The following is a 24,503-nucleotide window of genomic DNA, read 5'->3' on the forward strand; positions in this document are numbered from 1 at the left end:
GCAGCATACTGATAAAGAACAATATTAAATTAAAGAGTGATAACAATGCAGGTATACAGACAGACAATAACTTTGTATAATTTTAACGTTTACCCCCCCCTGGGTGGGATTGAAGAGTCGCATAGTGTGGGGGAGGAACGATTTCCTCAGTCTGTCAGTGGAGCAGGACATTGACAACAGTCTGTCGCTGAAGCTGCTCCTCTGTCTGGAGATGATACTGTTTAGTGGATGCAGTGGATTCTCCATGATTGACAGGAGCCTGCTCAGTGCCCGTCACTCTGCCACGGATGTCAAACTGTCCAGCTCTGTGCCTACAATAGAGCCTGCCTTCCTCACCAGTTTGTCCAGGCGTGAGGCGTCTCTTTTCTTTATGCTGCTTCCCCAGCACACCACTGCGTAGAAGAGGGCACTCGCCACAACTGTCTGATAGAACATCTGCAGCATCTTATTGCAGATGTTGAAGGACACCAGCCTTCTAAGGAAGTATAGGCGGCTCTGTCCTTTCTTACACAGAGCATCAGTATTGAGAGTCCAGTCCAATTTATCATCCAGCTGCACTCCCAGGTATTTATAGGTTTGCACCCTCTGCACACAGTCATCTCTGATGATCACGGGGTCCATGAGAGGCCTGGTCCTCCTAAAATCCACCACCAGCTCCTTGGTTTTGCTGGTGTTCAGTTGTAGGTGGTTTGAGTCGCACCATTTAACAAAGTCCTTGATTAAGTTCCTATACTCCTCCCATTCCTGCCCATTCCTGATGCAGCCCATGATAGCAGTGTCGTCAGCAAACCTTTGCACGTGGCAGGATTCCGAGTTGTATTGGAAGTCTGATGTATATAGGCTGAACAGGACCGGAGAAAGTACAGTCCCCTGCGGCGCTCCTGTGTTGCTGACCACAATGTCAGACCTGCAGTTCCCGAGACGCACATACTGAGGTCTGTCTGTAAGATAGTCCACGATCCATGCCACCAGGTATGAATCTACTCCCATCTTTGTCAGATTGTCCCTAAGGAGCAGAGGTTGGATGGTGTTGAAGGCGCTAGAGAAGTCTAGAAACATAATTCTTACTGCACCACTGCCTCTGTCCAAGTGGGAGAGGGATTGGTGTAGCGTGTAGATGATGGCATCCTCCGCTCCCACCTTCTCCTAGTCTGCGAACTGTAGAGGGTCGAGGGAGTGGCGGACCTGTGGCCTTAGGTGGTGAAGCAGCAGCCGCTCCGTGGTCTTCATCACATGTGACGTCAGAGCAACAGGCCGGAAGTCGTTCAGCTCACTCACTCATTGCACACAGCTACAGAGCCATGTAATATTCAGGTAATAATAAACTTTCTGTTAATCATATATATATATATATATATATATATATATATATATATATATATATATATATATATATATATATAATATTATTACTATTTCCATATAGTAGTATTTCTATCTTAAAAAAAAAAAAAAAAAAAAGTTATGAATTGTTTTTTCCACAGAAGTATCATCTTAGTGCATTAATGACCTGATTCATTTTTTTAGCTCCCAAGTGGCTTAGTGCACTAGTGCGGAAGGACTGTTTTGTCTCCTTTTATGACACACCTAGGCATTATTTCATAGTATCTTTCACCCATTTTCCTATCTTTACATCACAATTATCATAGGGTTTGTAATACTTTACTAAGGAGATTGTGTAATGTGGTTGGTGGAAATACCAAGTACCTTTTCTAAGAAATGTTCATAATTTTGTAAACTGTAAAAATCCAATGCAGGATTGGTAGTAAAATGGAAATTACAAAAACAAAAGAGCTATACAACAACTAATAATTAACTCTTCAAAGATGTAAAAAAAAAAAAATAGATACAAAAAATAGACAGAAAAAACTTTAAATACAATGCATGTTTCCTGGACCTTTTACCATAGTTATTTTAGAAATCTGTAACAAAATATCTACATTTGTAGATGGTTTCAGTAGTAGATTTTATTAAAATGATTAACCCAAACATAAAGGATTCAAAAATGAACTACCGGTTTGTTCAGTGATGATGTAAACTACCTTATGAGACATTTTGCTTTTTATTATTACACAAGCTGAAATGAGACATACATTTTTCCCCGTGAAGGTTAAGAATGTTGTAAAAATTCAAGCTAAATGCCCAAGAGGAAATGTTGGGGATTTCCAAATATTTTTTTATTTTTTATATTGTTATACTTAAAGAAATACATGTCAAGGTTATGACAGTATTTTCTTTATGGTCCTTAAACAAAAGAAAAAATACGGAATTGCAAAGATTCCATTTTTAGTAACAATCTTTTAAATAAACTACTGTATTTGATGTGTTAGGTTAATTAGAGATTCTAAACTGGCCCTTTTTGTTTGTGTCTTTTTGTTGTTGCATTATTGTCAAATGTTTGAGGAGATGTGCATGTTAGAATTTCATTTTACTATGTACACATGGCAATAAACCTGAACTGGGGTACACAAGCTTCATAATGCATGCGTGTTTGTTTTGAACTAATAAATAAGTTTGCATATCTTGTTAAAAGCTAGTTTTTCTGTTATTTTGTCATAAAAATAGCAGAGGCCATTATTGGGACAGAACTGCCATTACTCGAACTCTTGTATAAGAGTCGCTGTATGAGAAGGGCCAAAAACATTCTCAAGGACAAAACTCATCCTGGAAATTCTTTGTTTCAGCTCCTCCTGTCAGGCAGACGCTTTAGGTCAATCCGTGTACACACAAACAGACTAAAAAATAGCTTTTTCCCATCTGCCATAAACTTTCTGAACTCTGAATCTCCTCAGTCTGAGATCATTTTTAATTGAACATGTGCAATAAGCTGTATTGGTAATGTGCAATATACTAATGTAATCCATATTACTAACCGAGAATGGTAAACCGGAAGGCACGGACGCAGGTACACGGCGATGGACCCAGGAGACATAGTGCGCAGGCGCCTACAGCGCGTGTCTCATAAACCGCAAGCGAAGTCTGATCCACCGCGGACGAAGGAGTCACGGCTCAAAAACGAAAGAGCTCATCTAACGTAAATAAGACATGAAGCAACAACGCGCCCATAGATAACGACTAACGCCACAGCCACACAGAAAAGAGGATTCTGCACTGCACCCCCAGAGTGAAACGGAAGACACTACGGAGTCCGCAAAGGTCCACAAAGATAGTACGAAAGGCGCAGGCGCCTACAACGCGCTTCTGAACTAAATGTCCACACTACACAGCATGGTCCGGGTAATAAGAATAAACGAACTCTCCGTATTAAACATACGGCATCCTCACACGTCCAAACCGTATAGCATATGTGAATCACATTACAGTGATGCATTATTAACAGTACAACCACAGAAAACGCTCCGTATTAACGGTAAGTGCAATTATCCATATTACTAACGGTAGACAACGGATAACTAATGGAGTCACAGTCACAGCTCCAAAACGATCCAGCTCAACTAACGGAGCTACAAATATGAGCCCGCATGGATAAAAAAAATAAACGTAGGCGCCTACAACGTGCGTCTGAAACCGCGGAAGCAAAACTGTCTCGGCTCCAAAACCAAACAGCTCGACTAACGGAGGATAAAAACAATGAACGCAGGCGCCTACAACGCGCTTCTCAAACAACGCAACCAAAGGAGTCATGGCTCCAAAACAAAACATCTCAACTAACGGACATACAGAAACGAGCCTGCCTGAATACAATTAATGAATGCAGGCGCCTACAACGCGCCTCTCAAACAGCAGAGGCAATAGATAACGGCAAAGAAAGGAACGACAAACAGCTGCTAAACAATTCCGCCAATTAGCTGACAACGCATTCTGTAATGAGTCCACTATTAATGAACATTCATTAGGATTAATGAATATCATTTGCTGTCATTGTCATACACTTAACTTCCCTGAAGAAACAACTGGCAATACAACAAATGCGTTTACACGTTGTTGTCAAAAGGAGCAGGTTAGACTGCCTCCTTTAGATGAATATCCTGAATATCTACGGAAGCTTCTAACTAACAATGTACCCGAAAGTAAAAACTTTATGGACTGCATTAGATCCTACAATAGTTCATTTGCTTTTGCATCTACCGGGGTAAATATCAGGCCACCAGCTGGCAATGGCCCATACTGCTTTCACGTATGTGGACAAATATTACATCGGATTGGAACAGTGCACCCTGAGCCAAATCACGAACGCAAATATGCACAGATCTAAGTGTTAGATCCAGATGACGCAATCTATCAACGAATGAACCTTCCTGAAAACAAGTAATGCACAGAGCTGATAATGAGAAACGTCGCTGAAGTCATAAACAATAACCAATTAGCTAAGTCTATAAAAATGCTACATGAGGTTGAAAGAGAGGCCAATACAAAAGCAGAAGCAGAAGGTGTAGCGCCAACTACAATTGCTTTAGTGTTAATAAAGGACAAAGAACAAGATCCAAGACGATACAATCTTCCCATTGTTAATGAAGTTGCAATTGTCTTTCAAAGTAAAGATGGTGAGCCTCCATTTGACCGCGATATTGTCCTGCATTTACGTCCTGATGGAACCAACAAACCTATCTTCCAACGCATAGACATTTGTTTTCCAAAACTTGATACTTTGACATACCCCATTTTGTTTCCAACTGGCCAAGAAGGATGGAGTGCTCTCATTTCTAGATATACAAAACGAAGTATTCCAATAAATATTTCTAATGTGCCATGCTATGGGTTCTTTACTTCCTTTGTTCATCATCTACACCTTTACACTCCAATATATCTCATACATACATCAGTGTATTTCGGGTTACCCAACACCAGGGGTTGGCGAGCGTTGTTCATCATCTACACCTTTACACTCCAATATATCTCATACATACATCAATGTATTTCGGGTTACCCGACACCAGGGGTTGGCGAGCGAAGCCCCCTAGTACAATATATAATATGTAATGTACTATTCATTAACAGGTGCAATAACAATTTATGCTGCTGTACTTTGAGCAATAATAATTTGCTCTGGTTACTTGATCACTTAACACTGTATACGACATATTTGGAATTATTTGGCTTTTCTTTAAATGCACCTTGGGGCTGTCACAAAAAGTAATTTCGTTGTGTTACACAATGACAATAAAGTGCTTGAACTTGAACTATTTTAAGTAAGATTGGCATTATTTTATTGTTAGATAATCAATTGAGTTTGTTCTGATCAGGATGTGTGTTTAAAAAAAAAAAAAAAAAAAATTGATTGTAGAAGTATTTCTCTGAAATGAACAAACAATTACCAATTTAATTGTTAATTGGGCTATTGGCAGCCTGTCCTGGGTTTTTGTCAAAAAAGGCTATAACACTCTGCAACTCTAAAATAGAAATTATTAGTATTTAGGATAGCGAATTATAAAAAATAAATTGGCATAGACTTTTAAGTGCCTTGAGCATAGGAAAGGTGCTATATAAATAAAATGTAGCATTTATTATTATTATTATTTTTATTATTGTTATGTTGAAGAAACAAGTTAATGGAGTACTACATCTGTAGTGAAAAGAGTTGCAAGTATGCAAATATGACTCTCTTTCTGCAGATTTAGTGACAAAACGACATACAGCAGAAATCCCCAGGGCACCTTCAACATGGGTATGAGGTCATAATCTTTTTTCTAAGTTAAAAAAGCACATGTAGACTTTATTGATAAAAAAAAAAAAAAACTTCCTTGATCTCCTAGATATCTGTGCAAGAACAAAGAGCTTGCCCACTTGGTCCAGATTGTGCCTAGGTCCTCCGTTTAATTCAATTCAGTTTTAATTTTTTTCACCGTATAGGCTCAGAACACTGTAAAAAATTCATAGGCAAATGCAATTACAAACTTTACAAATTATGAGCATATACATAAAGCATAATATATACTGCATTACATTATCTCATGTAAGTCATTCATAACAGCAGAGAGATAACATCCATATTACTAACCAAGAATGGTAAACCAGATGGCATGGACACAGGTTTACTAACTAAACCGGATGGCATGGACGCAGGTACACGGCGATGGGACCATGAGATGTACTGCGCAGGCGCGTACAGCACACGTCTCATAAACCGAAATCGAAGTTGTATCCACCGTGAACGAAGGACTCACGGCCCAACAACGAAACAGCTCAACTGACGTGAATGAGAAATGAAGCAACAAGGCGCCCATAGCTAACGACTACCAACACAGCCATGGGAAAAAGAGGATTCTGCACTGCAGCCCGGATTCAAACGGAAGAGGCTACGGCGGCCCCACAGGTCCACAAAGAGAGTACGAAGGGCGCAGGCGTCACCGCCATATTGTGAGTGGCACTACTGCGGCGTGAAGTTAGGAGTAATGTGCTGCTTGGGATTGTACAAACCGCTGAACTCTTTACACCGAATTCAAACACAATACAGCTCAACGATACAAACACGAGCCCGCCTAGATAAGATCAATGAACGCAGGCGCCTACAACGCGCGTCTGAAACTGCGGAAGCAAAGCAGGCACGGGTTCAAAACGAACGAGCTCGACTGACGGATATACAAACACGAGCCCGGCTGGATAAAATCAATGAACGCAAGCACCTACAACGCGCGTCTGAAATGCCGCAAGCAGGGCGGGCACGGCTCCAAGACGAACGAGCTCGACTAATGTATTTCAGGATACCCAACGGCGGGGGTAAGCGTGCGAAGCGAGCAGGGGGCGGAGCCCCCCTTGTTGGTAAATGACTGAGTCACAGGTACTTACAGTACCTAGAGAACTAGAGGAAATAGAAAGACAAGCTCTTTATCTTCTGTAGAGCACCACAACATGTTTGAAAAATTAGCTGATGGAGGGTTGTCTGCATTGGGTGCTGCATGTTATAGCCTTTTCTTGTTGCAGGGGAAAGCTTTTTTTTTTCTCCCCCAATTTTGTTGCCGTGTTGATTTTGATTTGACTTTCTCCAAGTTTTTATATTTTTATGGTGTTTGGATAAGCAAGTTTGTAGCGGGGCTACATAGTAATAGTGTTTTCAACGTTTGTGCTGAGTGCGTTTTGTTTCCATTATCCCGTTTGCTGTTTATAATGTGTGCGTCAGTGAATGTTGTCCCCATAAATACAGAGGGGATGGATGATGGAGAGAGACCGCAGCCCCAAGATCGAAAGCACCTGTTCACAATCAATTACATCCGGCTCGTTACTATTTAAACAATCAGGAGGGAAAAGAGAGAGGAAGGGAAGGAGAAAGACGGAGTTTTCAATTTACAACAACGAACCAACATTACTTGCTATTTTTCACATTGTGCTTTTATATCCAGTTTGTTTTTCATTCTGCTGGATTTACTTCAGTTCAATCATCGCCAGAGACCCTGGGGTTGGACGTCATTATTCTCCACACGCCAAGGACTAACACCGTGAGATTGTTCCATTTTCCGGGAGATTCAAACATATCCATTCTTTCAGTCATCCGTATTCAGGACAGTAATATACCCGGACTCAAGTTCATGATCATTATCATTTCCAAATTCATTCATTGTTGTTTTTCATGTTGTTTGTTATATGTTAGACGGGCAAGGGAGGGTTTGTTATTGTGTGTGTGTGTGTATATATACAGTATAATATATATGGTGTTTTCACGTTGGTGCTTTGGTGGAGGGATATACATATATATTTTCTACGTGGGGAAGGTGCAGTAGTGTTTTGTAATTGTGTTCCATTTAATATATTTATTCACTTATTTTACATACCTGCTTTTGTGTGCTTGTGTTTAAACTGTTGATTGAGAGGAAAATATTATTTGTTAGAGGTACGACTTGGTATTTGTAGATTGATCTCAGTAATTTATCCAGGCCACAGGTCTTGGTAGTGTAGCTGCCGGCTGGGTAAGGGGTGGCCGTTACAAGTTGATTGTATACTTCCACAGTTTTAATTGAAAGTGGGGTGTTACATTTCAGATAGACTTACTGGGTAAGGTATCACAAATGACCCTGCCAAAGGCCGTCTTGATAATTGAGGCAGAAGCAGGAATTTTTACAGCTAGAATTTTGTGTATTGTAAGTTCATGACTTGTGAGGTCTTTTAGGCTTCTGTCCAAAAAAGACTGATCTGTATGCTTGGGTCTCATTGTGGCCTATAGTAACATTTTCAGGGTCCAGGAATTTCAGCGTCTAACTACAGTGACAAGCACTTTTTCCAAATTGTTGTTATTGTTTTCTTTATAGGATTGTTTTGCATACAGCAACTTCCTTTCTATGTATTTTATTACATATAATTTTAATTAAATTGAAATTAAATATGCTTATTTTTTTAAATACAATAATTTTTTTGAAGAAGTTTTGCTTCAGTTGTTATACTAACTGGTTTGAAAGCACTTTGGTTTGAAACCCTAGAGGCTGTGACTCCAACTTTGTAATGTAAATTTATAGTTTAGTAACATACAATGAAAATATTGTGCAATCATGATTTTTCGGTTTAAAATAAAAATTAGAATTTATCAAGTCCATGCACAAGTTTATTAGAAGTCACTGAAGACCTGCAGTACAGTGGTAATCTACCTTTCAGATATGCAATAAGAAATTACTGTAGATCAATATTATTACAAATATTATTGGGTTCACTTTCTGAAAATTCACCTTCCAGAGGGATTTTTGGGAACAGAGTAAGAGATAGAAGACCTCTTGGCGGCTGAAACATTCAAGGTCCAGACTCATCAAAAATTTTGTAAAGGTCAGCCCTGACAAAGGTTCAAAACACTCAGGGCCTTTATTTTCTTTTTCCCCCTTGTTGAAACGTCTTCCCCATTCCCACAAGCACAACAACACAGTCCCAAGCACAGCACAAACAATATTTTCTTTTTTCCTTTTCTCCTCTCCGGCAAGCTTAGTCCCTTTCCTCCCGACTCTGGCTCCCAGAGTGGTGGCTGCTGGCTCCTTTTATAGCCCACCCGGAAGTGCTCCAGGTGTTTTATGATCCATTTCCGGCTGCACTTCTGGATGTGGTGGAAGAACCGCCCACATGGGCTCAGGAACCACTGCAGTGGCCACAGACCCCAACAGACTTGAGTTCCAAAATCCCATGCCCGTGGCACCGATGCAACCCGGGGGTTTGGGGGCCTGCCATCTAGCGTTCCGGGGGAGGTACTGTCTTGACAAGGCTTGCTCCCTCAGTCCATAGAATGAAGAGGCATCCTGGCCAGGCAAGATATTGTATATAACAATATTTTCAAGAATGCTGATAAACTGAGCCCAAAACAGAAAATAGAGTATCCACTTATTAGAAGGACCTTGGCATAAAAGATTGCAAATGCCAACTTGAAAGGTGCCAAGTGTCTTCCATCCTAATTCCACATCTCACAGTTTAGGAAATTGTGACTCTGCTTTCAGAAAAGAGAAGAGGAGAACAAGAAAAGGAGTAGGGGAAGTGTAATTTTGATGGAGAGGAAAGCTGGCATATTATTTCAATAGTCAATCTTCCTCCAGAAAGAGCAGAGGGTGAGTGCCTAGTGGTGTAGTTTTAAGTGGTGTAAGGGCAAACCTTATTCAAGTCTTTCACAAATGAAGTTTTTGATATATAATGGTGGTCTTTTTACACTTCAGGAAAAACAACAGAGATAAAGGATCTGACCTGAGACCAGTATATAATAAGAGGAAGGGGGTTTGTAGCGCTGGTAAAACTAAAGTGGGGGAAACATGCATTTTAATTAAAGCCAAATGAGAATGAAAAATATGGATGGAAAATTGATCAAGAGATTACTTTTTGTTCCTTAAAACACTGTGGTGATTAGAGACAGCAGTATCATGCAGTACATTTAAAATGTCTATGCTCTGATATCTAAATGGACTTGTGAGCAGGATGGATGGGAAAAAGGAAGACTTATGACAGCAGTGATTTAATGGCAGGATTTGAAGCAATTAATTTATAACCATGCCCTAACATTGTTTAAACTGAACAGGTTAATGTGTGGATATTACCGAATTGATGTTGACTTGAATAATGCATGTAGCAATCGACAAAAACAGTAGTGAAATTTTGAGGACAACATATTGCAGTGTATTTTATCATTTAGAAGTTATTTTAAATTTGAAATTAGGTTCTTTATACTTGTAAATGAAATTGAGATTGTCAGAATAAATTGTTGAAATCATAACTGGAAAAAAAGTTGATTGGCACATCATGAGTCTTTGTGTGTTGAAAAATCCTTATGTTAATTAAGAATGAAACACATTTTAGGTCTGAAAGAAAACTGAGTAAAATTGTACTCTTTGGTTGTATCAAAGAAAAATAAACTGAAGGCTCCTTTATTTTGTGTGTTTTGAAGTTTTTTAATGGCATTAGTATACTCTTACTGATTAAAATGCTTTATATGAAGCTAAAAATTCTATTTGGGCCATTGCTTTGTTCTTCTGACTATATTGACTGAGTGAATAATGTAACTGTAAATAAAACAAACTGCCCTCTTGAAAATGTATTCTGTATTTTTATAGTTACTACCTTATTAAGTGTGATTTAAAAATGTACAAAAGAGTTAAAACTAATAGTAATTTATTGTTCTGTTTTCCAGACATGAACGATGAAGATGTATATCTGGGAGTTACTCACCCTGTAAGTATTAATAAATATTTTCCATATTATGTTAACAATGATATTGTCTTACAAGTTACCAAAATAATATTTAAATGTTGCTAATAATGGCAAGAAGGTAGAATTATTGTATTGATTTCTGTAATTTGCTAAATTTAGACTCTTGTATAAATACGTTTGAGTGTTTCAGAAACAATCTTTTAATATTGTGTGTGATTTTAGTTTCTTAACTGGGAAAGATTTCTGCCAGGACTGGAAAATACAATTTTTAACAGATTCTATTGTTCCATTACCAGAATTGAACAATTTGTACTTTATTTTGATGTAATTTGAAGTTGCCTACAGCTAAACTGTTGGCAATACAACATTTGTCACAATTAGAATGCTGTACCAGGTTCCTTTTAACTAACAAATATTCAATTTCAAAGCTTTCATTTCATTGTTACAAAATAATTCTTTGTTACATTTATAAGTTACCACACAATGTCTCTTTAAATAATCAATACTCTATCTCGGATGATAATAATGTAAAATTTTTACCTTTCAGATATTTGAAATGGATGCTTTTGATCCACTGATTCCAGTGGAGCCTTTAAATTTTCCTAATATGCCATCTTATAATTCACCACGAATAGGTAAACACAATTTTTTTTATATTCTTAATTTTGTTAAGAAAAAACAACACTTTTATTATTTGCTAAATTTTAAGATTTCTATTTGATTCTATTTTTTACCCTTGTTTTGCTGCACTCTACTCTGCTATTAATATATTAAAATGACTTACTTTAACAAATAACACTAAGACAGTACTTGGCAATTATTTATTCAAAGGCAATAAACAAAAATCCACTTTACTGGCACGGAATACCTTTTGTTTCAATAGCTAATGATGACAGTTTTGGCAGAAATAACTCTTTGGACCTTTTTCATGTAACTGTCTCTTAGCCACTTACGCTGACTGAGAAAAATCTTCGCCCAATTCTCCACATAGGGCCGCTTTAACTCTTTACCACCAGGTTCAGTCTATCCCTACGGTATTTTGATAGGATTTACAGCCTTTTTTTTTTTTTTTGCTTTTTTTTTTTTGCTTTATTTCCTTGCAGCAAGATCAGTTGTTTGTTTTTTGATATTCCATGTTACATGGCGGAATTCATAGTTGCCCAAGGCATGATTCAGAAAAGTGACCTGAAATTATGCTATTCCACCATTCATGCTTTACAGCTAGCGTTTCCCCTTGGGATTAATAAAGTATTCATCCATCTATCTATCTATCCATCTATCCATCCATCCATCTATCTATCTATCCTTTTGTTTTGAAGTAGTACTTGGTTTGCACTAAATATGTCACCTGGCCTTGTGACAGAATAACTTTTTTTTCCTTGTCCTACACCCTGATTATCTGAAGAGAAAGGGGCCTGAGCTGCCTCAAAAGCTTGCATATTATAATCTGTTCAGTTAGCCAATAAAAGGTAGGTACCATTTTACTTGACTTTACATTGCATTCATAATGGCTAAAATGGTACAACACCCTACTGATACAAATATCAGTTGTAAATTGATGTACGTTTGTGAGTGCAGAGGCCTCTTCCTTCCTGACCTCCTATACAGTTCATGCTTGTACAATCTCTTTCTTACTTTTGTCTGAAGATACCAATTGTGACATGCGATACTTTTGGATCCTTTGATGTTAATCTGGAGTTCTTGGAGTCTTCAGTGAGCATCTATTGCCTAATTTGGCAGAGTGGATTTCTCTTAGTAGACTGAAAGTAAGTTTGGAGTTTGTAGGTAATCCACCATGCTGTGGAATGATTAAACTTCATTTACTTTAACCCTGCTTTCTAAGTTCTCCCCTACACATTAGCTTTAACAGTACTTCCGAGAATTTCGGGAAACTCTATTGATATCGTTCCCTTGTGGAGTTAGGATCAAACTAGACCAAGAATCTTCACTGTGGATTGGCAGTGGGTAAAAAATATGCCATTGCAGACTACAAATGAAGGTGCATTTGGTGGAAAATTCAAAACACCTTTTGTACTCTTGCTTTACACAGTACTTGCACTGGAGAGCATGCTTTGATTCAGTGCACCATCCTATCAGAGGCGTGAATCTACTTCGATTGTCATATCCAGAGTATAGTATATTTAATTGCAAAATTTTAAAAGACAATATCTCATCAGATAACATAACAAGACAAGACATTTTCATGTGAACTTTGATATTAGTTCATAAATTTTCATGTAAAAAAAAATTCTATACTTTATAAGGTAAGGTTTTAAATCATATTTCTGAGCTCTTACCTTAAAATGTATATTGATTACGCATTTAAGAATTCCCCTAACAATTATGCCACTTTTATGTAAACATCACTAACAAGAACCAGTCTTAACAGCCTGAATCCAAGTTTTTATCATTAAAAAATTATTAAAATAAGTACTATTCATTTATTGATTATATGAAACATAATTAATAGATGGTTTCATACTTACTGACAAGGAAGGTATGCTGGAAACATCTGCAGTGTTAACTGTTCTTTTTTTAAGTCATTCTTAGGCTGGATTTATACTTGTGACATGTGTGCCTGCAGACACTGCTGCTACACAAGCAGTGTACTGTTTATACTTGCACGCATACTTTATGTAGATCTGGAGGATTCCACCAGGTGGTATTGTGAGATATGATCATGGTGAGAAAACAATTTTCGATTTCACTGTGTTGTGAATTGCCCAAAACATCAATTAAATTCTCAGGACACCTTGCCACAATATCTCTGAAAAGGTTGGATGTTTAATGATTACATCCATTAATCCAGGGATGCACCCGTTCCTGTAAGAATCAGGCAGGAGACAGAAACAATTCCTGGAGGGGCATCAGCTCATTGCAAGTTGAATACAAGCACGCACATACACTAGCATCATTTTAACATCACCAAATCCCCAAACCTGCATGTCCTTGGAAGGATACCGGAGCACCAGGGATGTGACTCCCTAATGCGAGAGAGCAGCAATACTGCTCCACCAATATGCCTCCCTCACATGTGTAATTATTAACAGTATTCATTATTTAAATGAAACTAACAGTTTATCTATAAAATGTAACATACATGATTTAAAACATTTCATCATGAAAGTGATATCAAGTATATGTCTAAGGATTCTAAATGTGCAGAGAGCTGGAATATCATAAATTTAATGTTTTCTGTGTGGCAGTCGCTGCCTGCTGCTGCTGTCAGTGCAACATGAAGCCCCAGAAGCACATAACTGGATCAGTTTTAAGATGACATTTATGATGCTTACTTTAATTGTAAACTTTGAGATAAAAGTGGAAATTTTGAGATTAAAGTGGAAATTCCACTTTAATCATGAAATAAACCTTTTTTTCTTCACTGTGACCCTAAATTTTTTTCTGTGTGGCTCAAATACACTCCGTACATTCTGATGCTGTTGTGAGGGTGAAAAAAAAAAAAAAAAAAAAAAAAGACAACAGAAAATGGTATATGAGACCTTTAAAATGTGTTGCGTCATTACGATGAGTAATATGCGATGCATGTATTGCCAATGCAAGGAATAGATGAAGGAAAACACAACTAATACATTTGTATGTCAACATTTATTTTTGATGATTTACTTCACCACATCAAACCATTCATCACATGTTTATGCATCACGTGTCAAATGAATGCTGGGAACGCGTGGCAGCCAAGATGCATGCATGTACATGTTCTGAGTGTGACGTATAAGCCAGCCCTTATACTGCACAGAACATGCATTTTTTTGATATGTGCCTATTAATAAATTACTTTGAACAGCGACATCTTAATTGTCTTTGATGTTCAGAAAAGAGGGAGTGAAGTTGTAGTGACCTTGTTCAACCTTTTTTATACATGACATTTAATAGGAATATTTACCGTAGGAAGATTTTTTTTGATTCTCAATGTCTCAGTATTAATTTGTAGTTAGCCTATAATTTAATATTCCTTTGTAAATATTATAGACTATAATACAGTGAACCCTCGTTTATCACGGTTAATCCGTTCCAGACTCTACCGCGATAAATGAATTTTCGCGAACTAGGATTCTTTATTTATAAATCGAATATTTTCGCAGTTAGAGTATAGAAAACCTGTTTACGACCTTCTAAATATGTTTTTTTAACATTATTAGAGCCCTCTAGGCATGAAATAACACCCTTTAGTCACCATTACACTCGTATTACTCAATATATTAGACAAAATAAGAGAAAATAAGACATATTAGACATTACAAATCTCATATTATTATTATTGTACTGTACATTTAATTACACACACACACAGTTCTTACACACAACCACTAACCTATGAAGGCACGAGCTCAGTAGGAGAGTCTTCAGATTGTAAGCTGGAGCGCTAATCGCACCCTCAGAGGACACAGACGCCCCTGGGAAAACCCCTGAAACAGCTGACAGTCTACCTTCACATTGCTCCTTACCCTTCTTACTTGCGCTATAACGCACGATAAACCTCTCACGCGGTACTCCACTTACTTAAAAGTATTGTGCAGCGCCTCTTAGCTTTGAAATTGGTTGTTTTGTTTCTCTCTCTCTCTCTCTTTCTCTCAGACATTCTCTGCTCGTGACGGAACTGTCATCTCTGACTTGTCATGGAGCATTATTAAACTTTTGAAAAAGGAGAAATGTTTGTTTGCAGTGCTTTGAATAAAGTTATTTTTTTTCTACAACCTCCTGTGTCTCTCTGCAAATCTGTGACCCAAGCGTGACAAGGTGGTGCAGTAACTTCAGCAGGTGCGTCGTTGTCTTCTTCCGCTGAAGGAGTACTAGAAGTAGGCAGTGGGTGTCTGGGCTGAAGAACATCTTGATAGGCAGTTGCTGGCGCTGTCTTCTCATATGCGTGAGGAGGCTTTTGTAGGGTATTGCCATCTTTGATCATATCCAAGAGTTTCACCTTCTCCTGGATGGTAAGCATCTTCCTCCGGCGCTTAGTTTCATTGTCAGAAGGCTTAGAAAAAACAGCACGTTTAGGAGCCATCGTGGGGCTTAGATAAAAGTTCTCAGAAAGCGCATGCATAGTGACGTAAGCGTGTATGAGAAAAAAATCGCAATAGAGTGAAGCCACGAAAGTCGAAGCGTGATATAGCGAGGGATCACTGTATTATTATATATTTTATGTAGTACTAAGGTGTTGTACCGTGTTAGCCATTATGAATGTAGAGAAAAGCCAAGCAAAATGACACCTTTTATTGGCTAACTAAAAAGATTGCAAATATGCAAGCTTTTGAGGCAACTCATGCCCCTTCTTCAGGCAAGATGTAATAATCTTATTACATCTTGCCTGAAGAAGGGGCCTGAGTTGCCTCGAAAGCTTGCATATTGTAATCTTTTTAATTTTTTTTAATTAGCCAATAAAAGGTGTCATTTTGCTTGGCTTTTCTTTATATATTTTATTATATCTTAATACATAATTCGCCTGCCTCCTCACTCACTCACTCACGTCCGTCCGAAGCCGAATGCGCAGTTGCCTTCTGTGCACGTCCGAAGCCAAATGCGCAGTCACCTTCTGCTCAGCTGCCTGAAAAACCTTACGAGACCGACATCCAACCCCAACATCGCGGCAGGCGGCGGATTTACGGCCGCAAAAATTCAAAGGGAAAGGCGACTTCAATTAAAGCTCTAGAGGCCTGAAAGGCGATTTAGACTACAGCTCGAGGCCTAATTATGCATTGTCATTCAATTACGCATTCATTCAATACACCTATGTTAGGTTTGTGGTGCTTATACTTATTACTATTCCATATTGTACTGGAACATTCATCATTCAATATTATACTATAGGCCTGGAAAATTCATCAACTAACAGTACAAGCCTGTACAGTAATGAGTAAAGCGCACTACAATCATTACAAAACAACTTCTTTGTTACTTATCATTTGTTCTTCATACACTGCTGACACAAACTCGTGCCCGTTTCATCTTACGTTGTCGAAACGGGCTCTTTGTCTAGTTATAAATATGATATAATAAATGAAGAAATATTTAAAAGAAAATTTTCTTATGGAGTTTGTTTAAATGATGATGATTCATAAAAATGTTTAATAACTTGACCATATTTGAACCACAATAATGCCACAAACAGTTTAGCTGTTGATACTGGCCATTTTGTAGATACTGAAGTGACATGTTTCCTAGTAGCTTCGACAAGTTATGTGTGTTTAATTTTATGGCCCGTTTTCTCTGGTCACTTAATGGATACCTTTCACCTATCTAAATTTTAAAGTTATGACCTCTATTGATCAAAGGTCAGGAAGACAGACCGTATGATATCCAAATAAACCACCTGCTTTAAGTTATTTTAGTTATCTCATGGTTAAATGGCTAACATTAGTATTTTTAAGGTGAACAATACTTGTAGAAATAACCCTCTTGTTTTTCATTTACTTAGATCACTGCCAGTAAAACTGTTCATCAATTTAATATGCTTCCTGTAACAATAGATGCTGTAGATGGATGGATTATATTGTTATTGTTATGATTGATTTTCTGATTTTTTTTTTCGTAAGAAAATATTGCCAATTCTTTGACAGTCATAATATTGATGTCATCTGCATATTTATGAAGATTACAGAATAAAGTCAAGGTGTAGTAAAAACTTTGGCAGAGTAATTTTCTCCATTGCAGACTTTAATGTTGTTTATCTTTTGCTTATGCTTTTTTTTTTTATACAGCTGATGGGCCGTACCTGGAAATCATAGAACAGCCTAAACAGGTAAAAAATAAAGAGATGTTTTAAAAAGTATGTGTATTAGAATGCATTTTAAAGTAGTATAATTTATTAGACAGTATTTTGAAAAAATAGCAAAATATTGATAGGATAGTGAAGTTTATAACCATCTGTTTGGGATCATAGTTAAAATGCAATATGTTAAGCATTGTAGATAACAGTTTGCTGCTGTTTGCTGCTGTTTGCTGTAACTAGAAGTACTATTCATGAGTTACTGTGTACGTAATGTATTGTTTTAACTGATTTCACTTACAGAGAGGCTTTCGTTTTCGCTATGGCTGTGAAGGGCCATCTCATGGTGGACTACCTGGAGCTTCAAGTGAAAAGAATAGAAAATCCTATCCTCAAATTAAGGTATATAATTATATATAACAAATGTCGATTGTCCTTGTGGCAGAAATTTTTTTGACTAAAATCTATTCATAGTAGTTCCATCAAGAAAAGAAAATTAGTCTCTCAAGCAGTAAAGGCTGTTGATTTCAGTTTATTATGCTTTGATTTTCTTTACATGTATTTAGCACTGTCCAATGTATACCTTTGTAAAGTTTACAGTACCACACATCATACATTATCATTCTTGTGATAATTTATTTTATGTTGGAAATAACACAATATAATTCTAATAATAAGTATTAACATACAGAACCCGAGATGACACCCACCTTTGTCAGAATGCATTATTGGGCTATTCTCCTGTTTTTTTGTTTTTTTTTTATTATCTCCCTCCCACGAAAGCCACTTTTAAGGATGGTATTTCAGCCAGCTAATGGATCTACCAGATGTAGCTAGGACAAAGGAAGCACTGTAAACAAAGTGGTCTTCACGAACAAGCAAAATATGACCAGCATCTTATTCTGTTTATTCTTCTATAATGAGTAGTTAGGTAAATCTTATGAATGTTAAATCATAAAGGCTTTCAGGTAATTTTTCACCATCTCCCAAATGTCCTAAGATTTGGATGATGCTGTGATGCCTTATATATCTTAATAGCAGAACATTCAAGGTGAATTAAAAAATAAAATGCTAGTAGTAAGGGACAAGAATTTATTCATTATGGGATTATTCAATTTGAGGCTAATAAATATTTAGCAGTTATTGTGTCCCAAAAAAGAAAAAAAACGAAAGACTGGGAGCATAATCTAGGTGTGATTGGAAAAGGGAACCAATCTCCTTATGGAAACGACTAAAGACCACTGCAAGAACAGAAACAGAACACAGAAGGGCAGAACTAGAACATACTATATGGAGGAAATTTCCAAAAACTTTCAATGTGTATGGGTGTTATAGCAGGTCAGTTCTTAATCCCCTTTGTATAGTGCCTACAGTTGTTACGTGTGCTGTTTTTATCTAGGTTTTTCCAAAAAGAAAACTCTTACAACCAATATTAATACTAGAAATAGGCTGATAAAGAGACTTGCAAAATATAGAGTTAAGAGCAAAGCAGAGAGTGGGGGAGTATTTTTTTCGTTTTTCTTTTTCTAAATTAGGCACTGTATAAAGTAAAAGCAAACATTCCAGTATTGGGTGAGACTGCAAGGGGAGAGAGATTTCATACTAACACTGCAGACTGTCAGTACAGAACACAACTGAGTAAAAATAATTGGATGACCAGGAAAAGTAATACATTGTATACAAATCCTGGAGTGGGTGCAGTCCAGGCCCATCATAAATATCACCCAACATCTTTATTCCTAGTTTAAAATTTTGAAGAAAGTTATAGGAAAGTCCATTGAGCAGTAAAACTCGATTAACGAAAGCTAGCTAAGCTAATTTCTGCCAACAGCAAACAACTGTGCTCAATAGGGCAACAGAAAAAAGTGAAACAAAGGCAAGAAAATTTCAACTGCAAAGCCAAGAATGGTCTTACATGTTGACTCACATGGATTCATATTGTTTTTGCAAAAGTATAACATATCTTTTTGAGACTCCTCAATGTGTTAAAAGTCTGACTTCCCTCTTGCCCACTCCATATGCAACAATCTTTCATCATCTTGGGCCTGGTTGCTGCTAACTACCTTCATGAATTGTGCACTTTGATAGCAATTTGAAAACTTTGAATTATACTTTTTTGCAGCTGAAATTTAAATTTTTCCTGGCATTAACATAAATAGTTATTTTATACCATTGATAATGTACACATTCAGAAATAACTAAACATTCTCCTTGTTGCCAAACATTAAGTAAATCTTACTTTTATCACTTGTGGAAAAGTTACACCTGTCTCTTGATGAACCACAGTTGGTCAGAGATCATTCATGATATTAATGATAACATGTCAAAATACCAATTTGAAATATTTAAAATAAATAATGCAATTATTTCTAAGCAGAAGCTGGGTCAGACAAGCATCAAATACAATGAGATTTGTGATCAGAAAGATTTAAAATTAATGTCCTATATATCTGTAAAACTGAACTGTTGCATATACAAAACCTTCTTTCTCCAGTCATCAGCTGATACCACACCTTTCTTCAGCATGCTGAATCTGTATAACCAATTAAAACCTGTAAAATCACCACTAAACCCAAACTAACAGCAGTGAATAAACAGAGGTATTACAAATGAAATATAGTAGTTGGAAACTCTTTAATGTATGGGATCACTTAATTGTAAATACTTAACAATTGCCAATTAATGTGTGTACACTGGCCATGTGGTGATGCCAGGTATGGCATTTCTCATCTCCCTTTCCATTTCTCTGGGCATTTGCGGAACCCTTTCTGTGAATCACCCAGCTATAGTGTGTAGTTGCTATGAACTGATGTAGTGGTGTTGGTCAAAACATTTAAAAAAGCAGGTAACATAAGCATGTCATTAATAAAAGTGTTGTATTTTCATTCTTCCATCTTTTTAACTTGCGTTTCTGTGGCAGAGTTGCAGGGCATCTGGAGCCTATCGCAGCATTCACAGGACACAAAGAAGGAACAATCCATTAACAGGGTGCCAGTTCCTTTCAGGGCAAACTTACACTTACCCACACACATTAGGGTCAACTTAGCAGTGACAGTTCACCTAATCTGCATGTATTTGGGTTGTGGGAGGAAACCTAAATGCATATAGGGAGAACATGCAAACTCCACACTGGGAACGCCCGGGATGTGAACCTTTGTCTCCTTACTGAGAGGCAGCAGCTTACCACTGAATGAACACAAAGAGCTAGAAGAGTAAATATCAGCACTAATCCATTTGACACCAGCAGATAGGAAATGTCCATTAATCACAAAGAAGGTTACCAGTATTATTATTATCATTATTATTATTGTTGTTATTAGGGTGGCACGGTGATATTTGCACTACCTTGCAGCTTCATATTCCTAGGGTTGAATATCAGACCCCTAAACTCTCTGGGTGGAGTTTCCAAAATCAACCCATAGCTAAGTGGGTTTTTTGTTGAGCATTGTGGTTTCCTCCCCCAACATGTGTAGTATGTTAATTACTGACTGTACATTCGCCTCATATGCATGAGTTTGTGTCCTTTGATAGATTGGCACCTCTTTTCAAGGCTGGTTTCTACTTTATGCAATACTGCTGGGATTAGCCTTGGCCCCCATGGCGCAGGACTGGAATATGCATATTTAATGATGGATGACTCTGTGCTCTGACTCCCAAAGGTCATGTGAAGAAACACGTTCTCCTTGGAGATTAATACAGTGTACCAAATACCAAAAAAAACATATATATGTTTGGCAGATGCTTTTACTCGAACTGATGTATTGTACAGCACCAGGATGGATTACAATTGTATGTTGTTAATATTTTTGCATCATATTCATTTTAAAATTAGATTGCTTGATTTTATTGCACTATATGGACTAGCCCCTTCATATATTGCTGATTTGATTATACCTTATGTTTTGTCTTGGTAGAGTAATATATATTGCTCTACTTTCCCCTATTGTATTATTAATATGTAGCCTTAGAATGCCTAATCTTACAGACTTACCACTGTTTATAAGGTATTATTGTATATAACTTATCCCCACCTTCCCTTCTATATCTATAACCTTAGGCAATTAGAAATAGTAAAAGACCAGCAGAAGTTAAGTTACAGTTTAAACAATGTATTAGTATTATTGATAATATCCATAAATAATAACAAAATGCAAAGTACATTTGAATATTGGCAACCATACAACCTGATTAAATGATATGTAGTTCAGGTGGCACACAGAGTTCTGGTTACTTAAATGTCTCTAGTTAAGGCATCATTGATGCTCAGCTTTCAGCCACATGTCTGTTCAAAATGGCTGCTGAGCTGTGCTCTTCATTGTGTTCTCTTCAGGTTAGCAAGAGAGATGCTTCTTCATCATATGTTGGTTGGTAAGAGAGAAATACTGAGGTTAAACACATACATTTATAGATGTGCTGTCCAAACCCCTCGAGCCAAACAGCCATACTTCAGACCAATGGGGGAAATAGAACAACTTAACACCTGCCCCCAAACCATATGTTAACGTATACCTTAGCCCATTTGCGGGGGTAGAAATGACTTTAGCAAAGAAACACTTGCCAAACTGGTTTAAAACACACATCCCCCAAATCCTGTCGTAAAATTCAAACAGACCCATTCCTAAAGGGGGGGGGGACACTAAATTACACTGCTTTGTCTAAATTACAAATAAAGATATACAGTACAAAATATTCATCAAATTATATGTAAAATCTCACATCACAACACTCCACCCCGATGAATGTTTTGTACAATGTCTTTATAAACAGTCTTAATTGTTTAAAGAGTCTGATGCATAACTTGTGCATTGATTTGCAGTATTTGCTGTCCCAGTGTTAAAAGTTGTCCATGACCATTTGTCCATTACATATCTTCTTTAATTCAAAGACAATCTGAAGAACTGGGATGCGCTTCTGATGGCTTGTATCTGCTCTGGCTTGCTTCAACTGTTCCTTTAGCTTTCTGCAGTCTTCATATGTCATCAGATCTGGTGGTTCAAAATGAGACAAGTCCACACCTTCCACTAAACTAGCCCACTGAAATTTAAGTCTATTGTGTGAATTCCTAAAACTGACCTTTGTTCTTTACTGGTTTTGTGTCTAACTGCTAATTAGACCCCTGTCCCAAACTATTCATTTAAGCATATGCAGCTGTACAATTAATATCAAAATTTGAAAGGTAACATGCCACAGGTGCTAGTACAACCAGTTCTGCCCAAGTGAGAGCACATGTGCCACTGCATAAACTGTTCACAAACCAACCTCTGTGGCCCCTCTTCACACATTTGGAGTTGATTTAATTTTCTCTTGTGCTTTCCTACCCATGGTGCAACTCTTGACTGCCATCAGCCTTTACCAGTATAGGCTGGCATCACCACCATGAGACATCACAGCTATGCAACACATCATTCCCCCTGTAGGCCACCCCTAGAGTTGTTTGCTCACCATATGCATACTCGTTGTGCTAAACACCTCAGTTCAGAATTGGCCCACTGGTCCTGTGCCTGTACCACAGCTGACAACCTCAGCAGGGCTTCCGTATTTTCCCAATTAAAACTATACCTAAACATCGGAACCCATATATCTTGCAAATGTACCAGCTGCACCTGCTTTCCTAAAAAGTTCACAAATTTGCTCAGTATACCGCTCTTTAATTATCCCACTTAATTAATTAATACTCAGAATGCATACTTTATGAGCCCAAAATGAATCCCCTTATTTTGGCATTCCTAACTGGTTTGTTCAGTTTCCACCCCTTGGAATATAAATTTGCTGCAGTAATGAACAAACCTTTCCTTTTAAACTATAGCTATTCTGACTAGTCCTATCATTATGTGACTTGTGGACTTGTTACTCACTTAAACCCCAGTAAGTGTCTTTTCCTTGCTGTCTGTTCAGTTCTTCTTCATGTCTTTGTCTTTAGTCTTTGCTTGTTGTCTTTTCCTGTTTCTTTTTTCATTCCGCTATGTAGGCAGGTCTGCAAAAGGGAAGGTGACAAAGCAGTTTCTGTCCATCTCATCTTCTTGGTTGTTAATCTGGTGCCAACACTCAAACTTTGCTTCCTGGCATTCATTGGAACAGCTTGGCCACTAGTGCCAATCTGCTACAATGTGCTAATGGTAACCCAATCTCCTGCATGGATTTTACTCTGCTAATTGCCTTCACTATTTATTACCTGCACAAACTCAAAGTCCATAAAACCTTAAATAATAGAAGTAGCACTATTACAAAAGGCCAGAAAATTGAAACAGAAATAACTATTTTCCCTTTCCTGTCTTCCTGTGCTACCCTTCTATTTTTTTCATTTGCCTGTGTGTCCTTTTTTTCATTGTATGGTAACTGCTACCTGAAAGTGCGGACTAAAACCTCTCCAAAATCCCAATTCTAAATCCAGCATCTCTCCTAAAACTGACCTGTGTTCTTTACCCAAGACCAGCTTACTTTTCTCCATTTTATTACTGGGAGATTCATAGGCTGTCTTTTTAAACAACTGGTCAGTCAGGTTTCGAATTACTGAACCTAAGTGTGTGTGTTTATTAATTACTGCTGGCCCCAACACAGCTGTTAGGACCTTCACACCCATGTGCATTCCTGACTTGCTGCCTGAGCTTGGAAACCTTCCTGCTGCACCATCCCCCATCCTTTGTTCTTTGGCTTGTCCTGATTCATTCAAACCAAATCCTAAACTGGTGCACTTTGTTTCCAACTCAGCCATTCTTGCATTAGCACTTTTAGACCTTTCACACACAAACACTTGAATTCCATTAATTTCCATTGTTCTTTGTTTTAATTCCACACTTTCTTTACTCATTATCTTTAAACCATTATCCATTTCATGCCGTCTAGTCAACAATTGCCATTCACACTCACCAGCTTCTCTGCCTTCTATCTGATTTCTTTGTCCTAAATCAAATTTCAGCACAGCACTGGTTACCTTTCTTAACAGTGGTGAAATATCTATCGGTGAAGCATGTTCTTTAACTACTGGACAGACCTCAGAATCACCTCGAGATTGTGGTGCAGTGGAAAATAATAATGGAAGAAAACATCCTTGCTGTTTTCCCTTCCTTTCATCTCTCTCCTTTTCCTCACACTCACATTCCCACTCTTTTTCTGAGCACCCATCTGTCTCATGCAAGTCACCCACCCATGTTTTAGGGTTCCAGTAAGATCCCATTACTATTGCCCTAACTTTCACCATGGGTGGTTTTCCCTCCTTGTT

General features: G+C 37.7%; 1 protein-coding gene across 1 annotated transcript in view; it reads left to right on the forward strand.

The window, feature by feature from the left end:
- The window catches only part of LOC114654582 (nuclear factor of kappa light polypeptide gene enhancer in B-cells 1), a 149,372-nt gene that overhangs the window by 37,428 nt on the left and 87,441 nt on the right, over positions 1-24,503 (forward strand). Inside the window, exons 2-5 of the mRNA XM_028805206.2 lie at positions 10,541-10,581; positions 11,108-11,195; positions 17,277-17,317; positions 17,588-17,686. Coding sequence (XP_028661039.1) covers positions 10,543-10,581; positions 11,108-11,195; positions 17,277-17,317; positions 17,588-17,686 — 267 coding nt within the window. The 5' untranslated portion in view covers positions 10,541-10,542. The remainder of the gene's footprint in view (positions 1-10,540; positions 10,582-11,107; positions 11,196-17,276; positions 17,318-17,587; positions 17,687-24,503) is intronic.

Source organism: Erpetoichthys calabaricus, chromosome 7 (genome assembly GCF_900747795.2).
Source record: "Erpetoichthys calabaricus chromosome 7, fErpCal1.3, whole genome shotgun sequence".
Classification (NCBI taxonomy): domain Eukaryota; kingdom Metazoa; phylum Chordata; class Cladistia; order Polypteriformes; family Polypteridae; genus Erpetoichthys; species Erpetoichthys calabaricus.